Source organism: Manacus vitellinus, unplaced genomic scaffold (assembly GCF_001715985.3).
Source record: "Manacus vitellinus isolate BGI_N305 unplaced genomic scaffold, ASM171598v3 scaffold_15_pilon, whole genome shotgun sequence".
Lineage (NCBI taxonomy): Eukaryota > Metazoa > Chordata > Aves > Passeriformes > Pipridae > Manacus > Manacus vitellinus.
The window spans coordinates 3277914-3301933 of record NW_021939122.1 but is presented as its reverse complement, the minus strand read 5'-3'; the positions used below and the strand labels follow the sequence as shown (position 1 = coordinate 3301933).

The window sequence follows — 24020 nt, the reverse complement described above, 5'->3', positions numbered from 1 at the left end:
CTGCGAGCGGCGTCGCTCGGCGGCCGTGCCGCTGTCACAGGTAGCGCGGGGCGCGGGCGGCCGCCGCGGGGTCCCGCCCGTGGGCGTGGGAGGACGGGTGTTGTGGGACTCCGACAGCCGCGTTTGAACCCTGAACTGTCGCTGTGGCTTGCCGTGACTGAAACCTAATTTTAAAGGAATCCTGACTAACGAGAAGCAGGGTCATAATAGCAGGCTGGGCTCTCGGCACGTTGTTGGAACTGCGGTGGTGTCAACCTGTCAGCGATCCCTGTAGATCCCTGTAGAGTGACAAACTTTGCATTCAGTGATAGGAGTTACTGTGACCAGTTTTTCTTCATAAAACATTTCATCTTAAGATGGGGTCTTATGATGAAGGTTACCGGTTTACTTCACAATGTAGTTACTTTGATCAGGCCTTCAGCTGCTAAAGAAACGCTTAAAATTAAAACTTAAAAAGCTCAAAAAGTTCAATGATCATTCAAGGCAATTCTCCAGTCTCCTCTCTCCACCCTCCGAACTCTGAGTATCAGGTTTCACACTGTTTCTGACCGAGACAGTAATTCTGAAATTGCAGTAGTATTTCATCGTTGGAGCTTGTGGAGTTAGTGCAGCTGTGTAAGGAGCTGGGTAGTGGTGGAACAGTTTTTTTCCTGTGACAGCCCTGCTTACATAAGGCTGAGGCTTTTAGGCTTGGCTTCAAAGTTGGAACCTGTGAGTATGTTGCTGTAGAAGACTATGAAAGTTTCATAATGAATGAAATCTTCACTGAAGATGTTCGTCTAAGTCAGTATGTAAATATGTAACTGCTTAGCCAAATATTGCATTTGCTTAAGACCGAAGTAAGGAAAGCATGTGAGCAGTCCTACAGCCACTTTGTATGTTTAAGGTCTATATGCTAAAGTGGTTTGCTGACAAGTGATGCAAGGGAAATTGTCTGAACTCTGAAATCATGCAATAACAGTTCTAAGGTACTTTTGTGTCAGACGAGTTATGGTTAATTGTAAATATCATCTTCTAATGATTTTACATAGGTAAGTGGCATGAGAGAAGGATGCTCTAAATCAATAGCTTATAGCTAATCAAATGCTATGAATCTGGTATTATTGCTGTTTTTGCTTTAACTGAAAGTATAAATGATTTTTTATACATTCAAATCTTGTGTTAAGTGATGTTCAACTCTCTTCCTTTGTGACTGAAATGGATATGCTGAGAGTAGGCTTAAAATGTGCCTTGTTTGGCCCTACATTTAAGGGCACAGTCAAACACTTCAGAGGTATTAACATTTTTGATCTTACAAGAGCATATCTCAAATTTGTAAATGGAAGACTAGGCATACAGCATTCTGCCATGCAATTGCACACCCAGATGTCTCAGTCATGTTTTATTAAGGCTTTCTGACTTGCCAGTATCCAAAGGCCCAAAATACTTCTCTGTCTCTGTGCCAGTAACTAATAATAAGCTTTCACTGATATTTTGATGTTGCTCATCCATGGCAGTGTGCAGCAGCATGGGATGATAACAATATTGTGTGATAGATATTGTACTGCTAATGTTCAGCAGCCAGCTTGAATCAGGACCATATTTTTAAAAATGCCTGCAGCTGTAGAGCATGATATTAGACCCAGCTTTCCAGATCATTCAGTTGGTGGTAATTTTGTTGACTTCTTAAAAAAGGCTCAAGGATAGCTCAGTACTGGTGTGGGCTCTCGTTTGTTTGGGTTTGTTGTTTTGTTTGCATCCAGTTTGGTTTAATTTTGTAACTTCTGCAACTTGTGGTAGGAGTAAGGTGTGAAACACAGGCCATTTGTGTAAAATCAATCATCTTGGCAATCTTTGAACAAAATGCCATAATTAACAGCTGAAGATTTATTTATATTTAGTGAGTTACATTGCTTGAACTTCTAATTACAGCTCACACTCCATCTAGTCCAAAGTAAAGTGACAAACTCATAAAATATATTGCCTGTTGTCAAGAGTTTAGAATGCAAATGTGGTGTACATCAAAGCTTTCTGTAAGGTTATTGGTGTTACCATAGTTTTACCTGCTAGATGGACAGTGTATTTTTGTGCCCAAACAACTTTTAGATTTACATGAACATCTTATTCGTTGTTTAGAGTTTAAAAAGTATCTATAGTGTTCTACATATGTACTCTGTGTGTATGTGTATGCATATACACATATACAAGCTGACTGTATAGTCAATTATATATGCCCTTCATTTGGGCAGGTGAACGAGTTTTCACTTGTTTCTTGATGAGCTGAGCCAAATACTCTTTTGCCATAGATTAGTTGAGTTAAGCAAGAACATCCTTCTCAGATGGTGAGATACCAGTACTCCCATGCAAAGAGAAGAGACTGGGGAGAGTCAAGGAGGCTGGGGAGTACTGAACTATGTGTTCTGTGTCTGTTGCAGAGATGTGTTTCCCAAATAAGCTATGTATTGTAGAATCTCACGTTTCAGGAAGTTATTGCTGTTTCCTCACTATGTTTTGTGTCTGGTTGGTTGGAAATAATCAGTGACATTTTTGTTACTGCAGGTGTCCAGTGTGATTGAACAGCAAACGTAAAGCCAGTAATGTTCAAATGTACGGTTCAAAGTCTTCAACTTGGTGATAATATAACAGTTTAATATCTCAGTTTCTTGCTCTGAAGACTTGTAAATTTAGCATTCTCCAGGATTGTAATATTTGTTTTATTTTATGCTTTTACAATATGTGGCTTTACAAAGTATACGAGATTTAAATTTTTTCTTTATTTTTACCGAGGAACACACTGTAGCCGAGTAGTTGCTATACACCTCATGGTGTGCCACGGAAAAGTGCAATAGTGTAACAGCACAGAAACTTTGCTGCCCCTTAAGAAGGGAGGAGTGATTTGCACTGCACTGAAATGTAGCCAGTGTTGGGTTAATCAGGTTGAACATGCTAACGATTTGCACAGCCAAGTCTTCCTCTTTAACACTAGGAACACTGGACTTTCCAGATTGCCTTTCACAGAGCTTCTGTTAGAAAATGCTGATCATAATGGTGATCACAGAATCAATTAGGTTGGAAAAGATCTCTGACATTACTGAGTCCAACCTCCTAAATATCTGCTTAAACCTGTTGGCTGTTTAAAATTTGTGACTTAGAAATTGTTTAGACTTTTCCCATTTTGCCCATAAAGGTATTTTTGTCAAATACAGTGACAGATAAGGAAAGACACAGTCTCCAGTACAACTGGAGTGTATGGATTTTTCTCCTTTTTTGCCAATGGAGCATTAATATCTAATTTTAAGAATAGAAGTTCTAATACCTTGGGACTTTGTTAATTCAAACATCTAGGTGAAAGAACCAAAGTGGTAGAAATACGTGTTAGTTGAAAACACAGGGCTAGTGATCAGTGTATGTTAGCTTATGTGTTTATTACCTTATGGATTATTATTTGCAAAAATAGGTAGGCATTACAACAATGAAGTTGATTTCTTCATAGCAATCAGACAGTTAAAATAGTCAAAATTTTATGTGTCCAAAAAGCTGTCAAGTTCTTATGTCCTGCATTTGCTTGTGAGAAACAGCTATGCTGAATTTAGGGAGAGTTTGCCCAGTATTTCAGTGGAATGTTTCTGAATATACACTTACTAGTCTAGTGATAACTACCTTGGCTTTTAAAACTTGACCCCAAGTGACACCCTACACGCAGCCTCTGGAATACTCGAATGGAGGTGATTATAAAATATTGTGGGACAAGGAAGGCTTGGGAATGAGCAGGACTTGTATGTGATGTAAAGAGCTGCCTGGATTAAATGGCACCCAAAGTGCTAGCTCCTGCCACCGCTGACATTTAGGAGTTTGTGTGCATGTTATTGGCCTGATAGAGCTTCTGTACAAAGCTACTCGTGTGCTGCTTCAAGTATATTGATCTGCATGGTCTGCAGCCCACATCTTGCTGAATGTTTGGTAGCTTCCATTTTACTTTTTGGTTGAACACAGTAACTTCCTCATAGGGAGTGACCTCAACATGTCAGCTGTATTTCAGATTTTTTTCAAGTGCAGCTGCTGTTTTCTGGCATGCTGTACACTTAAGTGCTGATACTTGTCTTACATAGAAGTTATCCATGATACGTGTTTTTTTCTGAAGTGTAGGTGTAAAATTGTTGATGTGTAGAATTTCACAGCACATGAGAATCAGCTAAATGTTAAACATAGGAATATATAGCTTAGGACAAATCTGCATTCAGCACTTGGAGAATTCTGACTTCTTAATTCATTTGCCTACAGTACAACTTATGCAATATTTAGGATTTAAAATGGAGAGAATGTTCTGTCTTGTGACTGCAACTGCAATCCCCTTTATCCTTATCTCTTCTTAACTGTCATCTGTCTCTCACTCTTCTTGTCTTCTAGCTATAGGTATAATTTATGACTGTGCTATTTAGAACACTGTACTATTTGGCACACTGGCAAATGTATTTAGTCAGTCTTACAGGTTCTTTCTAAGCAGATGTTAACTATCTCAGTTAGGAGTGAGCTGGATTTCTGGCTCTGTCTTCACAAAGCAGTATCTCCCACATTTTATTTACAGTGAAATGGGCTCTAAAAGTCTGCCTTTAAAGCTACAACAATAACTAGGGTACTTAAAGCATGATTTACTGAGCCTCAGTATCAAGGTTATTAATCATGTTTTCCATGTCACTTCAGAATTTTAACATTTAATGGAGGTTAATGTGGCATCATAAAAAGAAAGAAGTTTGTGTACTTCTGGCAAGTAGTTTCAAATTTGACTAGCTTCAAACATGACAAAGATTTGTCCACTAAGGGCTTTTCATAGCTGTTGTGAGAGGAAGCAAGTGAATGAGTTTCCAACCTCTGTTGGACACAATTCATGAGATTGTTCCACATAATTCCCTTTTTGCGTGTTTTAGATCCTTTTTTCTTACTCTACTGAGTTGAAATTAATGAAATCTATCATTTAGTAGGCAGATGTTGAATCTCTCAAACATTTATCTCGTGCTAAATGGGCCAGAACAATTGAGAACTCCCTTACTTTCTCTGTGACTCAGCTAACAGTGTTACACAGCTTTGGATAAGCTGCAGATGAACTTTGGATCCAGCTGCAGTGTTACAGTAGTACTTTTGGGGGGATGGATAGACAGGGAATGTGGTTTCTCCTCAAATATGTGGTAGAGACTTAGTAAGTAGGGAGGCATATTGGTGATCATACTGAAGCCACCTTTGATGGCCAGAGCAAGGCTGTGCCTCGCCAGTTGGAGGCAGTGGGTGTTAGTTTAATCAGGAGTGTGATGGGTTTGGATGTAGTTTTAGCCTTCAAGAACAGCTGCATTCACTCCTACTTGACACTAGGTCATGTATCTAATCCTTTGGTATTACTGCATTATCACCCAAGTACATGCTATTCAGGAAAATGTAACACATGGTTTCTGAATTAATCTTAAAAAAAAATAGTTAAAGTCATCCTTCTCAGGTGTTTACAGTATTTTTGATGTCTCGTTTCTATGTGATGGAAGTCATGGTAGTAAATTTCAAATTGTTTAGAAAGTACCTACATTCTTAGCAGCAGACAGGTACGCTGTTTAAGATGGCTGACAATGCAGAATCCGTGGTCTCTTTATTTTGGTTTACTAAAACAGACTTAAATTGCTAATTATTGGTCAGTAGCAGGGTAGACCCAACAACTACGTGGGTCCAGTGGAATTCTTAGAACCTGGTGTGATGCTCCCCCTGTCTAAAATTTGTTGTTACAACTTGAATGCAATCCTTTAAAACTACAGAATGCAGCATGCAGCTCTAATTCTTTATCTGAGTAAATGATTCTCTGTATATGCCAGGTCTCCATGTATCTGCTGTGCTGGGCAAATTGTGTATCTTTTTGTTCCTTAGCTTTGTTCAAGAAAAACTCTTATCTCTAATAAAAAAATGTCATTAACACATTATCCTAGGAACAATAAATTAATGCAAAGCTAACTTGATTTATTTTCTTGCAGTGAAAATGTCCTGTTTGGAATGGGAAATCCTCTGCTTGATATCTGTGCAGTTGTGGACAAGGACTTCCTTGACAAGTAAGTCTTGATTTCTTTTTTTTATTTTATTGTTTTTATAAATATCAGTTTTGTTTCCAGAATGATGCCCATAAATAAGCAGAGGGCTACCTGCTTGTGTAGTGCTGAGTTTGTGCTGATTCTGGCCTTATGCTGAAAGCAGCCAACGTGGTATCTGTTATTTGACTGTTCTTGCTACATGAAGCTGTGGTGGTGATATCAGTGAAAAGCTCCAGGGTTTTCATGTGATTTTCTATCACTTATTTATTCCAGTCTCTTCATGCTGTCTTTGCTAGCCCTTAGTTGGAAGCAGTCATTGATTTCAGTAAGATTTAGGTAGTTCTTGTATGAATCTTCCTGTGCTACTTTTGATTTACTATTGGAGCCCTCTTTTCTTGCTTCAGTGACTTTGGGGGAAATAAGCCATATCTATAACACACCAAGAAAAGTTGTGGAAATGTACTTTTAAAAAAAATATTGCAGTTTATCAGTGAAGAACAGGAGCACTTCTTACCGGGTGGTCTGTTATCTTGCTCACGCCCGGTTGTTGTGCTACCACCCCTATAACCCTATCCCTGGATTGCTTAATTGGCATTAGGCTTACTTGTCCTTGGATCAGCTTAGAGATTTGTCTTTTCCAGAGGTGTCAAATACAGTTGCTCTTTTAAATCCTTCTGCATAAGCTCCCTTTGGTGTTGTTGTTGCTGACAGTTTTTCTCTGATTCGTAAGTGTTCAGGAAGTTGATTTAATCTTTCAATTAATGCTTTCAATTTCTTTCTTTAGTTTTTAAAGTGTGAATAATTTCTTCTCTGATTGTACTTGGATTTCTTAATGGGAATACTGCATCAAGACTAAATTTCACAACACCAAATAAAGAACAGGTGCAGAGTTTGTATTTGTGAATGTGTATTATCAGCCACAAATCTTTTGTTCTGAAGTTTTTAATAATAGCAACAATTTGTTTTACCATGGATATTTTGTCACTCAGATTTTACCTAAAGGTGTGTTTAAGTGAAAGTGTGGATATTACAAGCTGGAGGCGAAAGACAAGAATGTAATGGAGTATATCAATCTCAAACATCTGGAATTTTAGGAATCAAGTCCACGTCTTGAGTGTTCAGAAGAGTAAATTAATCTGGTGTAATTCTCTGCCTTATGTTTCCACTGAAATAACTTGCAAACCAGTCTCTGAAAATAAGTAATGCCCCCTCCCAACCCAACAATACCCCTGAACTAATCCTTATAAATTGCTGACGTAAAAGAGGTGGTGGGATCTATACAGCAGCACTGAAATCCTGCAAGAGTGCATTGTGCTTTTCACTGGATGTGATGTGCTGTGCAGAATTTAATTTAATTTAAAAATTAGAAGTCTTGTGTACTCAAATTTGAGTCCTGTCAGACAAATTAAATTAGCTCCTGGAACAGCATATGCTCTGTGAGCATTTCTTTACTGCCAAAATGCCTGTGTGGGGTATTGCATTATTTAATGCAATAAGCAGCCTTCCAACAACAGTTTCACAGGGGACCTGCTGATAGTGTGATAGCTCTGGTAGTAACCTCAGAGCTGAGAAGCTTGTTTACCTTCTTCTCACGCACCTGATTTTATATCTAGCTCCCTGTTTGTGAGTGTGTGCACAGTACTCCATTTAACAAACCCACAAACATGTTTCTATTCCAAGTCCAGCTACCTTTTGCAATACTTCCTGAAATGGGAATCAAATCCCTTGCTTCCTCAGCTTGTGTGGGGAGGTAAAATAGCAAACCTAGCTGTAGAACAACTGCTAGAATGAAGTTATCCGTTCAAATACTGCAGGGAGGTGCAAGAACACAGACATTTCAGGCCTGTGAAGCGTTTGAAAGACAAATTGTTGATCCTATTAGATTAGTCTCTGTTTTTTCTTGTCAAACAAGAAACATCTTTAGCCGTGTAGTGTCAGCTCTTTGTGTCTTGGCAAAGCAGAGTCTGTTTCTCACCTCTTCAGCTGGATGGGCAGGTTTAATGAGGCCATCAGGCCAGCCAGGCTCTGACTTGAGGAGGTAGCTTGGTAAAACAAGGAAAGAGTTTAGGTAAACACATGTAAAAATTTTATACATGTAACTTTTTCACTGTTTCTGTTAGTTTATCCTCCTCACTTGTATGATCAGTTTTAAGAGAAAATACCTTGGTTCAGGATAAATTTGCAAGTTTAATCAATGTATATTGTCAATGAAAAGGGAGTATTAAAATGAATCCTGTAACCATCTTATTTTTGTAACTTCTATTAAGAAAATGCAAATGGAAGCAGCATAAGATTGTGTAGGAAGCAGTCATTTTAACAATATTTAAATAGCATACAATCCATGTTATAAATAAACCTAAATAGATAAATAAAATTTAAAAATAAATACATAATGCAGTCCTACCCCTGGCAGATTCTAAACAGCCTGCTGCCATGTAATTCTGGATTGAGGAAATGAGCAGTGTTGGAGGGCTGGAGTGGGTATTTTTGGCTTGGGTTGTTTGCACAGCCCTGTCACTTTTCTTTCAAGGTGGATTTTGGTTAAATATGGGCTCCAAAGTCTTTTGCTCGCTTGACAAGTTTTGGAAAGCTTTAAGCCTTTCCTAGACTATTTATAGGAGAGGCAGTCTTAATTTATATCACAACAGAACTTCACCATGCCCATCTGAGCTTTTCAGCCCATGTCAGCAGTCTGGCATTACCTGAGCCAGAGAAGCTTTGGCCTCTATCAGGTTGTTGTGTTTTCTGAGCCCCATTTCTTATCTCTCTTCAGGGAGGCAGTCTGAAAAAGTGTTTGCAATGTTGATGGCACTGTTGAAAACTGGTGATACCTCAAGCCACTTCAGTTTCTGTTCTCAGAGCTGGAAAGCAGTCTTGAAGAAAATGTAGTCCATTGTATGTTCTTGTTCTTTTTTAGTGTCTGCATGAAAGAAATATCAGAAATGAATTTTGGTTTTGTTTTCTCGTATCCTTTTAATTGGCATTAACTCCATTACCGAACAGTATTTTTGTTTAATTTTTCTAGGATGTAGATACTTGCTCAAAGAGGAGCTTCTTAGGGGTGGGAAGGGAAAGAATAGAAGAAGGATTGATGCTTTGTGGGTGAATTGCTAACTATAGCTATGCTTATCTGTGAAAATAACTTTGCTAACAGGTATTCGTGAAAGCTTTTGGTGTACTCAGTTCTACCCATGACATTTAACAGGAACGATTCCTTCACCTTCTGAATCTGTAACAGACATTTAAGAATAACTTAATCTATACTACATATATTAAACTCTGATAAACTGGGCAAGAAAATTCTAAATTAACATGCCAAAGACATTTTAAGAGTCCATGGAAGCTCCGTACTGCTAACTCCTGTAAATACTCCCATGTGCCACTGTTAAAAGTTAGTAAATGGCCTGTGTTTCATTGTTTTCCCTAGAGCACTGTTTTGCAAATATTCAGGTTTTGACATTTACCTAACTGTAGTTAATTTTTCAGCTGTAGAGATCTGGTCATTACTTGTCATCTCAAGTGCACATCCAGCAGTTGAGAAGTGTGTTCACAGTATGGATGTGAACATTGTTGTCCAACATTTGAGTCTATGACTACCTGAATTGAGGAGGAGAAGAGAATCAATGCTGACAAATTCATGTTGACAGAATTGTTATACCAATCCTGAAACTCCTAAGTATATGATAACCCGTATCTTCCCTAACTGATCAGTGGGAAGGCAAGGAAACTATTTGTAATCACCAGCACCTTTATAAACAAGTAAATATCTTTCAGCCCATGCTCTTGAAAAGGAGTGGAGATATAGGGGAAAATTATGATATATGTCCTATTTATCACATCAAGGTTAATGAATCTCTTTGCTTTGTTTCACTCTACTTTCTGGGCTCTTGACCAGAGCCATGATCTCATGAGGTGAGGTATGCTTACTACTCTGGCTGCCAAATTCCATTATAGTTGTAACCTCCAAACTGATTATCACCATCATAGTCCAGGATTACAAGTTTCTATGTGATTACTTGTTAGTTGTCAAAGCAGCCAAGGATTTTTCTCTTTATATCTTTTTTTTCCTTAAAATTAGCATGTGTGGCAGTCTTTGCAGAAGTTCATTGAAGATGCTCAGTAAAGATCTGTAGTTTTTAATAGCTTTCATGCCCTCTACCATCTGCTCCTTAGTTTTCTTCCCTGCCTTATCTGTGCCAGTGGTGTAAATACAAAATCTTGTTTAAATCAAGAAATGGGTTTATATTCTTTTTACTCTTCACTGGAAAAACAGGTTTGAAGAAACAGGAAAAGAAGAATTAAGTGGGTCTTTGAAGTCATGCTGATGATTTCTGTATGAAAAGAGAATATCACAGTGAAGGAAGAAATGCTGTCATTTTGATCCATAATTTCACAAGTAGGGATATGGATCTCCTGCAGTGTGCTATTGGCTTGTCTGCAGCACTGGAAGTGGTTGGGTCATTTGTGGACTCCCAAGATATTGGTTGGCTATCCTACACTGCAGAGTACTGTCAGAGGGTGATGGGTTAGTTAAGCACAAACATTAGTAATGGAACAGTTTTGACATCTAGTGAATTAAATATTCTTGTTTGAGGCTGTTTTAGTGTTTGCCATGAACTAAGTGAGGATGGACATATTTAATCTTTTTCCATTCTTGTGGGAATTTGGATTATAAATTAGGAAAAGGTTTGCAAAGCAGCTTCATTTGAAAATGATGGAAAACCTCTGCTTCTTTGTATTAAATTTAGGTTGGTCTGTATAAGCTGTGGTGTGTGTTTTTCTCAACATTTTCAGTTTGTTACTTTTGCTCCTGTCTAGCAGAAGCCTTTGTAACTTCCCATAGTAAAAAAAATCAAAAGACCATTCATGCAGTTAGCTCTCATAAAGTGTCTAAGGGTCCAAATAGCTTTTAGACAATCTGAGGTGATTCTTTGTTCACCAAACTCAAGTTTCAACAATCTTTAATACTTCAGTGCAAAGCAAGCCCATTCCCAAAAATGCATGCTGGAGTGAGCTTGAGGACTGAGAAAGACAAGTGATGATTCTGTATTAGGAGGTTGCAGGATCAAAGAATGCACAAGCTGCAGATATGGACTTTGGTGCCAGATTTAAGTGTGGACCTCTGCTCCCCCCAGGCTTCCAGCTTTTTCAGTTTCACTGATATGTTTACTTAGATTCTGTGCTTCATCAGCTCTCTGGGACAGCCTGGTTTTGGCTGAGACAGGGCAAATTTTCTTCCTAGTAGCTGCTACAGTGCTGTGATTTTTGGATTTAGTACGTACTGTCTGTACAGTGATGAATTTATGGAAAGTACACAGTAAGAACTTTAAAACCTGTCCCTGAAAATGTACCCCTTTGCCCCAGCCCCCTAGAAGATGGCTTGCTGTATGATGTTCCATTGTTTCAATAATCCTTGTGAAAGATTTCTCCTGAAAGTATCTCTTGCATTGGCTCATTTGGCAGAGAAGTTGAATACCTGAAGGTTGTTATTACCTTGTGTTTTTAGTTCTATCTCTAGAAGTCAGTTTAACTTATCTCAAGGTCTGAACATAAAACATTCTTGAAACTGTTGAGTCAAATTGCATCATCTGACTGCCAGTAAATTATAATAACTTCAGTGTTTGCTCACAAAAACTTAAGGTAATAATAACTGTCTTAAGGAGATCCTCTCGGTACTAATGTGCCTAAAAATTTGGTAGCATTCCTGACAACATAAATAGATCTTTCTACAGCCCTAATGATTTCTCCTAGTGGATTTATTTAAATGTGTAGTTTAAATGAATGAAAGATTTTAGTTAAGCTTCATTTAAGAAAGGCTATTTGAAAAATCTGCTTATGGAATGACAGTGTTGCATGATGAGCCGTGATGTTTTCAGGGTAGATGGAGCTTGAGCAATGATTATAGAGGAGCTTGTAACTGCTAATTTACCTGTAAAATAGGATGTAAGATGCTCATGAATAGGAAACACTCCAGTCTTTGTTGTGTGTTTCCACTTTCTTAAATTCTTGTTTAGTAATAAACTGCAAATCATTAATTCATTTTTTATTTTTTCCATTCTTCAGAAAACTTGATATAATGCATGTGAGTAGAGCATGTCTGGTTCACGAATTAATTGTATTGTTTAGAATAACCATGAAACACAACAGACTCGCACACAGAGCTTATCTGGATTTTCCCTTCACTCACAACAAAAATTTGTTTAACAAAACTTTGGGACTTGCATTACAAGACAAATGATGAAATACTGGGTTCCATTTGCCTCCTCAATGCAAACAAGGAGCTTTAAGTGAAAGAGCTCTGTGAATTAAATAAGTGTCTCTGTTTTTAATTAGGCAATAATATTAGATGAAGAGACCCTTGCTGAAGATGTCTGATGGAAAAAGCTGGCTCTTTTCACTAGAAAACTGAAATCAATCCAAAACTAGATGGTAAACTTTCTATTTGAAAGTGGTACTTGCTGTTTATACTGAGAAACTTTTCATATTGGAGTTTCCTGATTATACAATCACAAGATTGATTTTTATTTAGGATACGGTAGATAAAAATTGTGATTTATGTTCTGGGTATAGTTTTAAGCATTCTTTTTAATTACAGGTTACTAAGATGTGATTTTAATACTGTTTTCCATTCTCATCCTGCTTCTCCACACCAAAATTTCCAACAGCATAGTGCAAATTGGAGGGTTTTCTTCTATAATATAGTGAAACAGTTTGGTCAGTTGTGATTTGAGGAATAGAAAAGCCCAGTCAAAAATGAAGAATTATTTACCACAGCCTTAGTTTTTTTTACTCTAGCTGAAATTGATTTGTCATCTCTTAGAAAAGACTTTTTGGTGATAGCATTTTTGAAGTGGTTGAAATACCTCCTGCTTTTTTAAAACTTTGGTTTCTAAAAAATCAGATATTTAAGTAAATGATAATGCTCATTACTACTTGATTAGTTTTGCTTTGTTCACGTCAGGCAATATGCAATCTCTAGTTTTTCTTCCCAAATTATGTTAAGATGAGAGAGATTCTGTTCTTTGTTTGGAAATTAAATACTAATTGTTTCTTTTAAGTACTAACACTTCTCTTTAATAACTTGCTGTTTCATCAGTCTGTTCCTGAACAGTGTGCAAATCCCAGTCAGTGTTCCAGGTTGTATCTGGATGTAGGTGTATCCTAAGTCAGGAGGTGCTTATGGCTCCATGATCCCTGCTACTGTGGCTTGTGCTCTGCAGCACAAAACCAGGGCCAGGCCTGCTCCCTGCTTTGCCTTGTCCTGTCCTTTTCCCTTCTAGAGTGTTGCACTTGTGGTCTCTGCTGTAGCCACAGGGAGAGGGTGGAGGCAGCCTGCCTTCCTCTTAATTACTGGTGTTCTTGTTTTCCCTGAGTCAAGAGCTGGAGAAGGGTAAAAGCACTCTTTGAGTGTTTTACTTTATTTTTGTCAGGGCAGAACCTTCAAGACTCCAAGTCACTGGAAGTCTGGTTGTGTTGTAGATTCAGGATGTTATGAAGCCTGCAGTTCCCTAATAAGTTCAGATTAAATGCAGAGCTGGGACAAAGACTTTTTTCATTTCACAAACCCTTGATTCCTCTTTTTAATAAGATAATAGAATATTTCAGTGTAAGTGTTACGTTAACATAACAATTTTCTTCATTTTTAAGTTCTACTTTAAACTTGTATGTCACATGAATACTAGGGAGCAATGGCTAAACAGTTTTTGGTGATTATTTTTCCAGCTTGCTTCAGTCATTTTTTTCCTTGTGTTTTTCCTTTGTTGTGATGTGACAGCAAAAATGATTAAGTTTCAGTGCAAGAATCTGAGGTGCACGTGACAAAGCACAAAGGGGAGCATACAACTGCCTAATATACAGTCATAAACTTATCAGCTGTAACAAGTGAACAACAGCAAGAAGTTATAGAAATACAAATATTACCATGAACATTTTTTCAATCCTTGTATTGTTGAGGCTATTTTTTTCTTTGGTGTTGAGGCTGGATTTTATTATTTTTAAACAACAGGTACTTCCCACTAGTAGGAAGATATGTGATAAAAATTGCTGTAAAATTAGACTATCACTCTAGTCTGGAAGTGTACAGTAAGCTTCCTTCAGGAGAAGTGAAACTATGACCAAATTCACTTCCAGACCACTCCAAGTAAAGGTGGCATGCAGTCTCAACTAGGAATATTAAGTTCAGCCAAGTGTCCTACATGGCTTCAAGCTAGCATGCCATATATGTTCTTTTTCAAGACAAGAACTGCAGTTACAAATGAAAATCTTTCCATTTCTAATATTAATATTTCCCTGGATTTCCAGCAGAAGAGGCAAAGTGTCCCAGAAACTCACATCTCTTGACAACTTATTTTGTTCAGTTATTGTGCAGAAAAGAGATGGAAGAACTTTCTCCAAATCTGATTGCTATAAGTTCATTTTTCAAGAGTGTGTTCCAGTGTATTTCACTGAATCACTGAATACGCTGAGGTAGAAGGGACCCACAAGGATCATCAAGTCCAACTCCTATTTCATGAAGCTGTTTTGAAATGTGCTTATGCTGTTATGTGCAGCAATACTAAACAACTGAAGTACTAAACAGAACACCATCATTACTTGCTCTACATTAGTTGAAGCATTTGGATGTGTATCTTGATTAGACATGGTTTCAGTTTCAATGTTTATGGTATTTTTAATCTAGATTGCAATTCCACAAGCTCGAAGTTGTTGGAAATCACATTTTGGAGGATGGTGGGCTGGGAATTAGCTGTCTTCACTTAAAAGTTTGCCTGTGAAAAATTCCTGACTTCCTTCTTTAGTGCTAGCTTTTGTGCTAGGGATGTGGCTAGCATAAACAAGCCAAGGCAAACTGTAGAACTGTATGAACACATCCTACCATTCAAATCCCAAGTTAAGTAAGATGACTAAGTTGCTTTAGTGAATGCTAGCTTTTTATTGTTTTGAAATCACCAACTACAAATTCCTGTTTGAGCAAGGAACACCTAAGGTGTTGTTTTCAACAGAAGGACTGTCAAGTTCTGGATGTAATTCTACAACCGGTCCTGAGACAAAACTGTTACTCAGCTGGAGCAAGAAGCTCTTCTGGGCTGTCCAAATACCTCAGTCTTTTTTTGCTTTGCCAGTCACTGGGATGTCTGGGCTTGATATTGCAGCTACCACTGTGGATGAAGAATTAAGATACAAAACAGTGGCTATATCTAGAGGCAAAAGGGAGGAACAGATTTTCCCAGAAGCAGTAATTGCAGGCCTTGATGTATCTGATCCTCCAGTGGTAGCAGAGAATGAGTTTATCTCTGCTAAATTTCCTTCTTGGTATTGCTCATTCATTTTTTAAATTAAATTTTCAGTGCAGTAAAATAACCTTCTCTGCCATTTTCCATATGCTACCTTTTTCCAATAAACCTAATGACTTTAATGGCTTGCATAAGTTTTAACAGCGTGGCTGAAATTTCACAGTAGCTGTAACACTTGTCTTTAGCTTGCTGTTTGCTCTAATCAGTGTTAAAAATAATTTGTATAGAAGTCAAATTAAGGTATATGAATTCCCTGACAATTCTCTGTTTAAGTTTCTGTTAGCTGGGCTGTCCTGTAACAAATCTTCAGGTGCAGAGACAGGTGATGGAAGAGATGTAGCTTTTAGGCAGCACTGAGACTCATTTAGGTTGAAGTGATAGTATTGGAATTAGTACTTCAGGCTAGCCTGTCACAAACAGAAAGACCCAGATAAAGCTGTATGACAGGAAAATGGAATAAATAGTAAACTATATTTTTAAAATAAATAAGAAAGGTTTTAACTGATACATGAGATTTGCTGTTAGTTTTCTCATAATTTCTAAGTGGAGCAATACATTTTCCGTTAAATGTGATACACCAGTCTTTTTTCTGTGTTTCCCTATAAATGATGGAAAGGTCAATTCTTAGCATTTTGGAGACAATAAAATATTTAACATCAATCCAGATTCAATATCTGGGCTGATTTTGTGGTTTGTGACGTCTTCACTGGGGAATAAATGTCTTGCTGTGTCTTAATTGATTTTTATTGATGTGACATTTATTTCTTTGTACTAGAGATGCTAAAATAATTGTATTTTAGAGGTTCTGTTTTCATTTGTTCTTTTGGAGATAGAGATAGAACAGGTCTAGTATGGGAACAGGGTTGTAATTCAGTTTTGAAATGTACTGCATGTTGATGGAGCCCAACACTGTTGTTTTATGTTTGCAACAGTGTAATGTTACTGCCTTTGTTAGTGTGTCCAAAGCATAAACCTGTATTTTACTGTAGAACTAGAGCCTATTGAGTTGACACCTGACACCTGAGGCATATTGCTTTACAAGTCTGCCTCTCCTGAGGTGGTGATGAGGGGTTAGTTTTCAAGCGAAAAGAAGCTCAACTGGGGATCTGGCAGAGCTCTTCATATGTGGCATACAGGGAGTCTTTATTTAGCAAAGATCAGTAAAATGATATATAAATCTAGGCAGGAGAATCTGAGGGTCACACCCACAACCACACTACTGTGCCTTCTCTGAATTACATTCTGGTACAATTTGGATCTCAAAGCAGAGCTGCTAATGCAGCAGGGGAGATATCTGGGGATTTTTGGTCCCAGTGGTGACAGGATCTGTTGTGGAACTGGTACGAGTTGATCTGAACAATAAATTTTCAAGTGATAATAGCAAGTAGGGAAAGAACAGGATCCCTTTAGTTTGGATTGTACATGTTACTTTTGTTCGGTTGTTTTTGTAAGCTTCTATGCAAATGAAACTTTAACACATAATTGTGAAAGCTGGTTTGTGTTTATAATCAAAATGAATTGAACTACAAGCCGGTGTTTATTTCTGGTTGCAGAGAATAGGTATGTAAAGGTTCGATGATAATTTCAGAACAGAAACAATGCAAAAGGATGTTGCAAAATGAAAGAAATGGCTTAAGTATTCAAGGCTCAAAGGAGTAATATTAATGGAGTATGTTGGAGTTCGGTCTGTGGGGAGAACTACCTTTAGTTCTGCACAAATTGAATTAATATTTTATCCCTTGGTAAAGTTACTAAAGGTCAACAAAGTGTATTTCTACTGTAGAATTCAGAGTACCAATTTAAAAAAAAAGTACAGTGTGTGTAGAGTTTTTAAAAAGGTGCTTATAGCCAGATATTTCAAAAATTATTACTGAAGAAAACGTTCTTCTCTATCTGTATACAGGAAGTGTTTAGCTGTCTTAAATTTTTAGCTCACTAGTTTGTGGTTAGAAAACTGTTTTGACAAGGTCACTACTATATACTGAAGTCCAGAGCGATAGGGCTGCCCCTATTAAATGATCATAGTTTTTTGCAGTCTGGTGATTAACAGGCTTTGAACTTTCCGGGCTTTCTTAATCCCTTTTAATCATTTAAACCTATTATTGTTTTGACTTCAATTTCAAAAGCCCTTTAAATCTGTCTTACAATATTAATAGCTGATTAAAGTCCTGATTTCCAACCATATTATCAGTGGGGCGTCTTATCTTATTACACTGAATAATTTAGAAACAACTGGGAAAAAATTGATCAAAGGGGAAAGAAAAAACATCAGGAAAACTATACCTGGTAATCTTTGTTGGCAGCTCAGGTTAAGTTAGTTGCAGTTTATGACACCTTCTTTCTCCCCTCTCCAAGTTTCTACTCTGTGAGATGCCTTTACCCCGCCCATGTTTTTATTCTTTTTCCTTACCTACTCGGCTTTGCATCTGTCTGTATTTTGAAGTTGCTGTGTTTGAATGGGTTGTTCTTACTGTCTGCTAGAGTGTCCTGCTGGCATGACACACCATTGCCAGCGTGCTGTCATCTGTGGATTTCAGCAGTAGCTGCTGGACTTAACGCCACATCACTCAGGGATGTGTGGCATAGTGTTGGCATAGTCTTGGGTCTAGCAGTGATCTGTGTTGAAGTCCATCTGAATTGAGCATTCTCTCACAGTTCTAATGATTTCCAAACGAATGTCTGAAAGGTCTTTTAGGCAGTTCCCTCTTTTATTGGTATGAGTGGACCATTGCAAAACTGCAAAACTTAGATTTTTCTGAAAGCAGGCTTTCTTTGGGGTGGTATTGCTATCATACAGTCCCTCTTTAATCTTTCAGTTTTTCAAGGATGACAATCTGGACTTGCCTTTTAGATTTGTCAACAAAGCAGTATCTACTCAATAAAGAATTTTTCTAAAATGGTCTAACCTGTTTCAAGGTCATCCTCAAGTAGCAGTGAATAATGATCAGCTGTCACTAAACCCAGAAATTAATGTAGAAGAGGTCTCTGTATTGCTGTCAGCTTCAGGCCAAGAAGGAATGTAAAAAGGTAGGGAGGACCAGATGCCCTGCTATGGAATAGGAGAGAGGCTAAAGGCAGGGAGAAATTTTGAGGGAATGAGGAATGTGGTTCATTTCAAATGGTGAAACTGGGAGATTATAGCAAAGCAATAAAGGAATTTAAAGAAAAAATGAAAAAGCAACCATATTAAACTGGTGGAGTAAAAACAGTGCAGGTTAGGGAAGACACTAAGACTTTTGGAATATGAATCAGTCCTTTACTGTCTGGTTTGTTTGTTTTTTTAATGGAGGGGAAAAAACATGTCTTTCAACAAGGGTCCTTGTATGTGCCAGTTACACAGAACTTTAATTTTGGGTTAGCTGGTTTCATCTGGTCCATGACAAATTTTACTGCTGAATTTATACACAGGGTAAGGTCTGGGTTGTGGTTTTTTGTTTTTGTCTGGATTTAGAAAATGCACAGCCTCTAGAATCTGGCTTAGCAAGCTCAAAGTAATGATCCAAACAAATACAAGTCACGGTACTCACACTCTGTATTTGTGTCCATGGGAAAGATTACTGGGCTCGTGGGAAGAGTAAAGCTACACTAGACTTAACTGAAATTTCTAAGTAGCTGTAGCCTGGTCAGAATTGCAGAAATACTGCCTTGCTTTAAGTAGTATTTTACTACCATAGGAAAAGCAGTTTACTTACTGCCTTTTGATCTCTCTGTAGATCAAGTCAAAAGAAATGGAGTTAGCACTTAGGGCAGCATTACTTATTCTTACTCTGTCTGATAAATTGCAGATGGAAGTTGAGAAGCAGACTGACCCTCTATACCCATCCTCCATAAATCTGATGTGTTAGAAATATTTTGTGAGCTTCTGCTGGGCTTGCTGTGTGCATTGGCCTGTAAAAGCTCACGAGGATGCACTGTTGTAGCAGGTTCACACATGGCTGTGTTCCTGACCTGAAAGATCTCGTAGGATGTGTTAACTGCTTTTGGTAGAAATCCATCAATATAGTCTGAAAAGGGACTTGTGAGCACCAATGCCCCACAGGATGGTCGTCCTAGTTTTGGCAAGATTAATAATTAAGAAAAAACAAAAGGGAAAGGACTGTGTTTCTTTTTTTCAGGCCAGTGAAAGTAGCCTTAACTTCACTTGAAAGGTGAAACATCATAATTGCTGAATCATTTTTATGGAAACTACTTTAGATCAATCTGAAATAAGACTATAGTGAAATCTTTAAGGTTTCTTAATGGCTTTGTTGAAAATTTATGAAGAAATACTTCTGCAGAGCTCTGTCTTAAAAGATTTCTTCTTTTATTGATGAAGCATAGCCTAGTATAGCATAAAATCTACTTGGCTTGTCCAGTTAATGCAACCAACACGCTTTGGGTGTCTGACAGAGAAATCACACTGTTCCTTTTTCTGATGACTATTCTGCAAAGTTCAAAGAACACGTTGGAAATCTGCCCTTTTATACATTCAATTTTTAATCAATCTGGGGAATTCTTAAGGCAGTAAGTGCAGCAAACCACGTCAAGCACAATAAGCTTATGGAACAGCAAAGCCCAAGTGCATTGAAAGGTGAGCAGGGTTAGTCAGAGCCACGTACACATACAGAGTCATGTGGCAAGAACTTTGTATTTATTTATGCATCAAGCAAGGCAGCAGAACGTCTGTGCAGATACATGTTTAGAGCATTCCTAGAATGCTTTACTGTCCCAGCTTTGTATTATGGGAATAGTTTTAATTTTTTTTTTTTTATGCTGACATGGATGGTTATTGCAGGAAAATACTTTTATCTCTAGTGTCGTGTTCTTCACAATTATTGTTGAAAATAGTGATGAAAATATTACTCTGATATGTATACAATTTTTTGTGCCTCTTTGTGGGTAGTCTGCATGATGGAGATTTTTGTCTTGGCTCTTCTGGCCGAAGCAGAGTGTATATGTCTGTGCTAATTTTCATTTTGATATCTGTGAAATTATTACCTATTGTTTCATTGTAAGTTTTTGCTTAGATTGGTGGAATCAAGAAATTTTGAAAGGTGACTTAATTTGAAGATGTATTGCTATTTTTAAACCTGTTAGCTCATTATTAGTTTTTATTTTGGGCCCTAGGACAGGTGAGTTTTACCAGCTTTTCAGGAACTTCTTGATAGAGCAGATCTGAACTTGATGCATGTTTGAGTTTATCACAAGTACATATTTAGCGTAGGCTGTGTTTTCTTTTTAATTTGGTTAAGGCACTGTAAAACTGGATGCTGCCTGAAGAGAGCTGTGCCTTATGACTGTTTGTTACATTAAAAGCATTATTGTAAAAATGCTGACTACTGTCCAAGTACATTAATTTTCATACTCTGTCGTATTAGGAGCTGGGAAATAAAAAAGCATCGAGTTATAGGGTTACAATTTCACAAGAATCTTTAAAATCCATTGCACAAGTCAGAGTTGAACTTGGAAGTTCTAGTATGCTTAAAAAAGAAAAGCAGACATTTATTAAAAATTTTATATTTCTTCAAAATTTGAAATTGAGATGATAAACTTGCAGGTGAATGCTGGGCAAGTCATGTACATGAAGAGGAGTATGCCACCTTTAGATTTTTTTGTCTGTAGTGTTGTAACCAAATAGAATGTGTCAGTCAGTTGTACTTCTTGCTGTTAGAGTAAAACTCTTCCAAGTGGCTTTGGCATTTTTTTCATAGAGTATAGTTAGCTGTACTTACAGCCAGATTTCCTCAACATCGTTCCAATTCTGTGTATCAGTTCTTAGAATGTCTGCAGTAATATTTTAGTCTGGGTCTATGCTACTTTAATTCCAGGGTTCTGGAAAGGGAAAATTTTTGGTATTAATGTAGTTGTGAATTAATAATTAGTTAGGCCTTTGGTTCTTGGTGAGATGTATGGGGATTAGACTGCTCATTTGCCCTGGTAAGTTAAATTCCTAAACATGCCTTTTCGTAACTAGGTTGGAAAGAATACTGTTTAAAAAAATAATCTCCGTGCTGAATAAAGTAACGTAAAACAGTGTGAAACTTGTAACTTTAACTGTGATTAGAGGATGCGTGGTAGAGTTAAGATCTCTGTTGGGGCCTAACTGCAGCTGGGGCACTTAAGTTTTGATTAGAACAGGGTATGTTTGAGTGACCATGGTACGATGACATCTAGAGGTTAGACCAAGGCGTTACCACTTAAGAAATTCCATGTGAACTGAGTTTGGGAATAAAGCTATTTTCAGCCCTGGCAGTTTTGCCCAAGGTGCAGTAGCATACTGGGCTGTCAGAAGGCATCAGCTGTGATGCTCCGAGCTGGGTGTGGTACCGGCACAGCAGCTGCTCCAGCTCCGTGCAGGGAGGCAGCTGTGCAGCGGGATAATTGCTGGAGTCGCGGCCCTCCTGCCGCCTGTCCTCACGGACAGCTGCCATTTTGAAGGGGGTGTCTGCAGCACTGGCTGCTCTTCCAGTAGATTAAATGTCTGCAAAGGACAAATCAAAGGGCTTAAATGTATCAGTTTTGAAATGGACTGCAGTGTGTTTTGACACTTACCTGTAATCTTGCTGTAGACCCTCGCATGGTTTTCTTCTTAGACCCCCTTTTTTGAAATTGGAGCTTGTGCTGAAAAGGCTATTAACTTTTTGGAAGTGCATCACAGTTTGGTACTGGGTAGTTGAAAAGAATAATAATTATTTAATGTTCTAGGATATGTTGAATTTTGAATTTCATGGAGCAGAAAAAAGTGAAGTTATGATCCCTTCAGTTCTTCCATAGTGTGTTTGCTTCTCTTCCACTTACTAGTTTAATGCCAGGCATGTAAATCTTTAATACACACAGTATGTTGTTCAGGTTGCTTAGGTGGTTTTAAATGTCCTTGTTTTAAATTTTTTGATTGCTTATCTTTAGCTTCAGTTTTGCATTTGGTGTTGTTAACTCCTAAAGTGTTTTGTAGAGGAGTTCTTCCAAAGACCCAACTGGTGCTTATCAATCTTGCCTACGAACCACATGTTGGCAAAATATTATGTAAGCTGTTCACTGTGCTAGTTCCACATTTACATTTATTAAATAGTTCAGCAGCTGTGTATGGAAATATAATATGCATCTTAATGCATAAAGTACTGATAAAATTTTGAACTCTACAAGCATGTCCCTTTGTGGGAAGTATTCTTTCACAACTTGCTATCAAAGCAATGTCTTTAGGGGTCAAAGAAAAATATTTAAAAAATGCCATTTTCGTGGTAAGAGAAGGGGGTGATGGTGAAAAAGATTAGGTAAAATAAGGTTCACCAAAGGAACTATTCTGCAGACATTGAGGGTAGCAACTGTGTCCCTCCCAGCCCCTCTGTGGTATGTCAGTAATACACCCGAAAATCTCACATCTGTTAAACAGCGTTCCCGTTATGTTACATGATTTCTGTAGTAAGTGACTTATTAGTCTGAGTAAGTAGTGATGGGTTTTATTTGGTTGGGGGTTTTTTCCCCCTTCTAAATAACTGGGGGGGGTAAAACTGTCGTTAAAAAAAATAATGAAGTAACAAGGAATGTGGAAGCTTTAAAAAGCTCAAGTGTATATATATTATTTCTATATCCTCTGTATGCAGTTGAAGCTGAAGTAGTTTGATTTCTAGTGGAGGAAAAGCACACCGTGTTATTTTTAGTGAAGAATGTCTGTGACTTTATGTGAGTGTATTTGTTAATGTGGAAAATGATCTCCATTTACAAAATGGGTTACGTGTTAGTGTATCGGTCTATGACAGAGACGTTTCTTGAACAAATGACCTGATTTCATTTTAGGTAAGATGGCAAGTTTCATAGGTAAATGTAGTGTCCTTTCACTTCTGAAAGATGTTTCTTTTAGAATTTCTTGGTAGCTCTTTGTTTTTTCTCTGATACCTAAGTATTTGCTATCAGTAAAATGCTTATTAAGACATGACAAATGGAGATACCGGGGAGGTGTAGCAGCATTATGAAGAGTCTGGTGTTGGGCTAGACCCTTTTTCGTGAAAGAAAAAGAGCCTGATACTGTTCATTACAGAAAACATTAATTTGGAAGTAATGTAGGATCATAACAGTTAAAAATTCTGGCTTAAAGACTAATAGGATGGTATGAAAAATACTGGCAATTGAAGAAATGACCTGAATCTGTTTGTTATTGAACGGTGTGTTACAGTCCAGTCTGCTTACTGTAGGAGTCAAATGTGAGCCCTGCATTTGGAAGGAGAACGTGGCTGAACCGCATTGTGTCCTGATTAGAAGTGTCTACATGAAGGATTTTGCAGCAAAGTGGATAAATGTGTGCAAGTCAGCATGATACTGTGGCAAATAACCTAAGGCAGTCTCTGCATGTGTGTACAGGAAAAATGAGTCAGTCAGTGTTTGAATGCAGCCAGCACTAATGAGCTTGAGAATGTGTTCGGGGTCCATGCTTGCATTTTAAATGGATGCTAAAAATATGAGTTTCAGAGAGTATCATTAGAAAATACTCTAAGGAATAGAGAAGGTATATTTTATCTGTTTATTATAAACAAAGATCAATTTGCAAGATAGCTGAGTGTAGTTGGTCGGTGACCGGAATCTTTCCTCAGGAGGAATAATTTGCAGTTCTGCAGTTGACTGGAGGAAGGATCGAAAACAGAGGGCAAAGGGACAGTGGGAACTGTGTGCAGTGTGAGCAGTTAGCTGTTTGCAGTTAGCCAGTGGATACTTGACTTTT

General features: G+C 37.8%; 1 protein-coding gene across 1 annotated transcript in view; it reads left to right on the top strand.

Annotated features, from left to right (window-relative positions):
* Positions 1 to 5976: 5976 nt before the first annotated feature.
* The window catches only part of ADK (adenosine kinase), a 260288-nt gene continuing 242244 nt past the window's right edge, over positions 5977 to 24020 (top strand). The window contains exon 1 of the mRNA XM_018069002.3: positions 5977 to 6059. Within this exon, the coding sequence (XP_017924491.1) occupies positions 6004 to 6059 (56 nt within the window). The 5' untranslated portion in view covers positions 5977 to 6003. The remainder of the gene's footprint in view (positions 6060 to 24020) is intronic.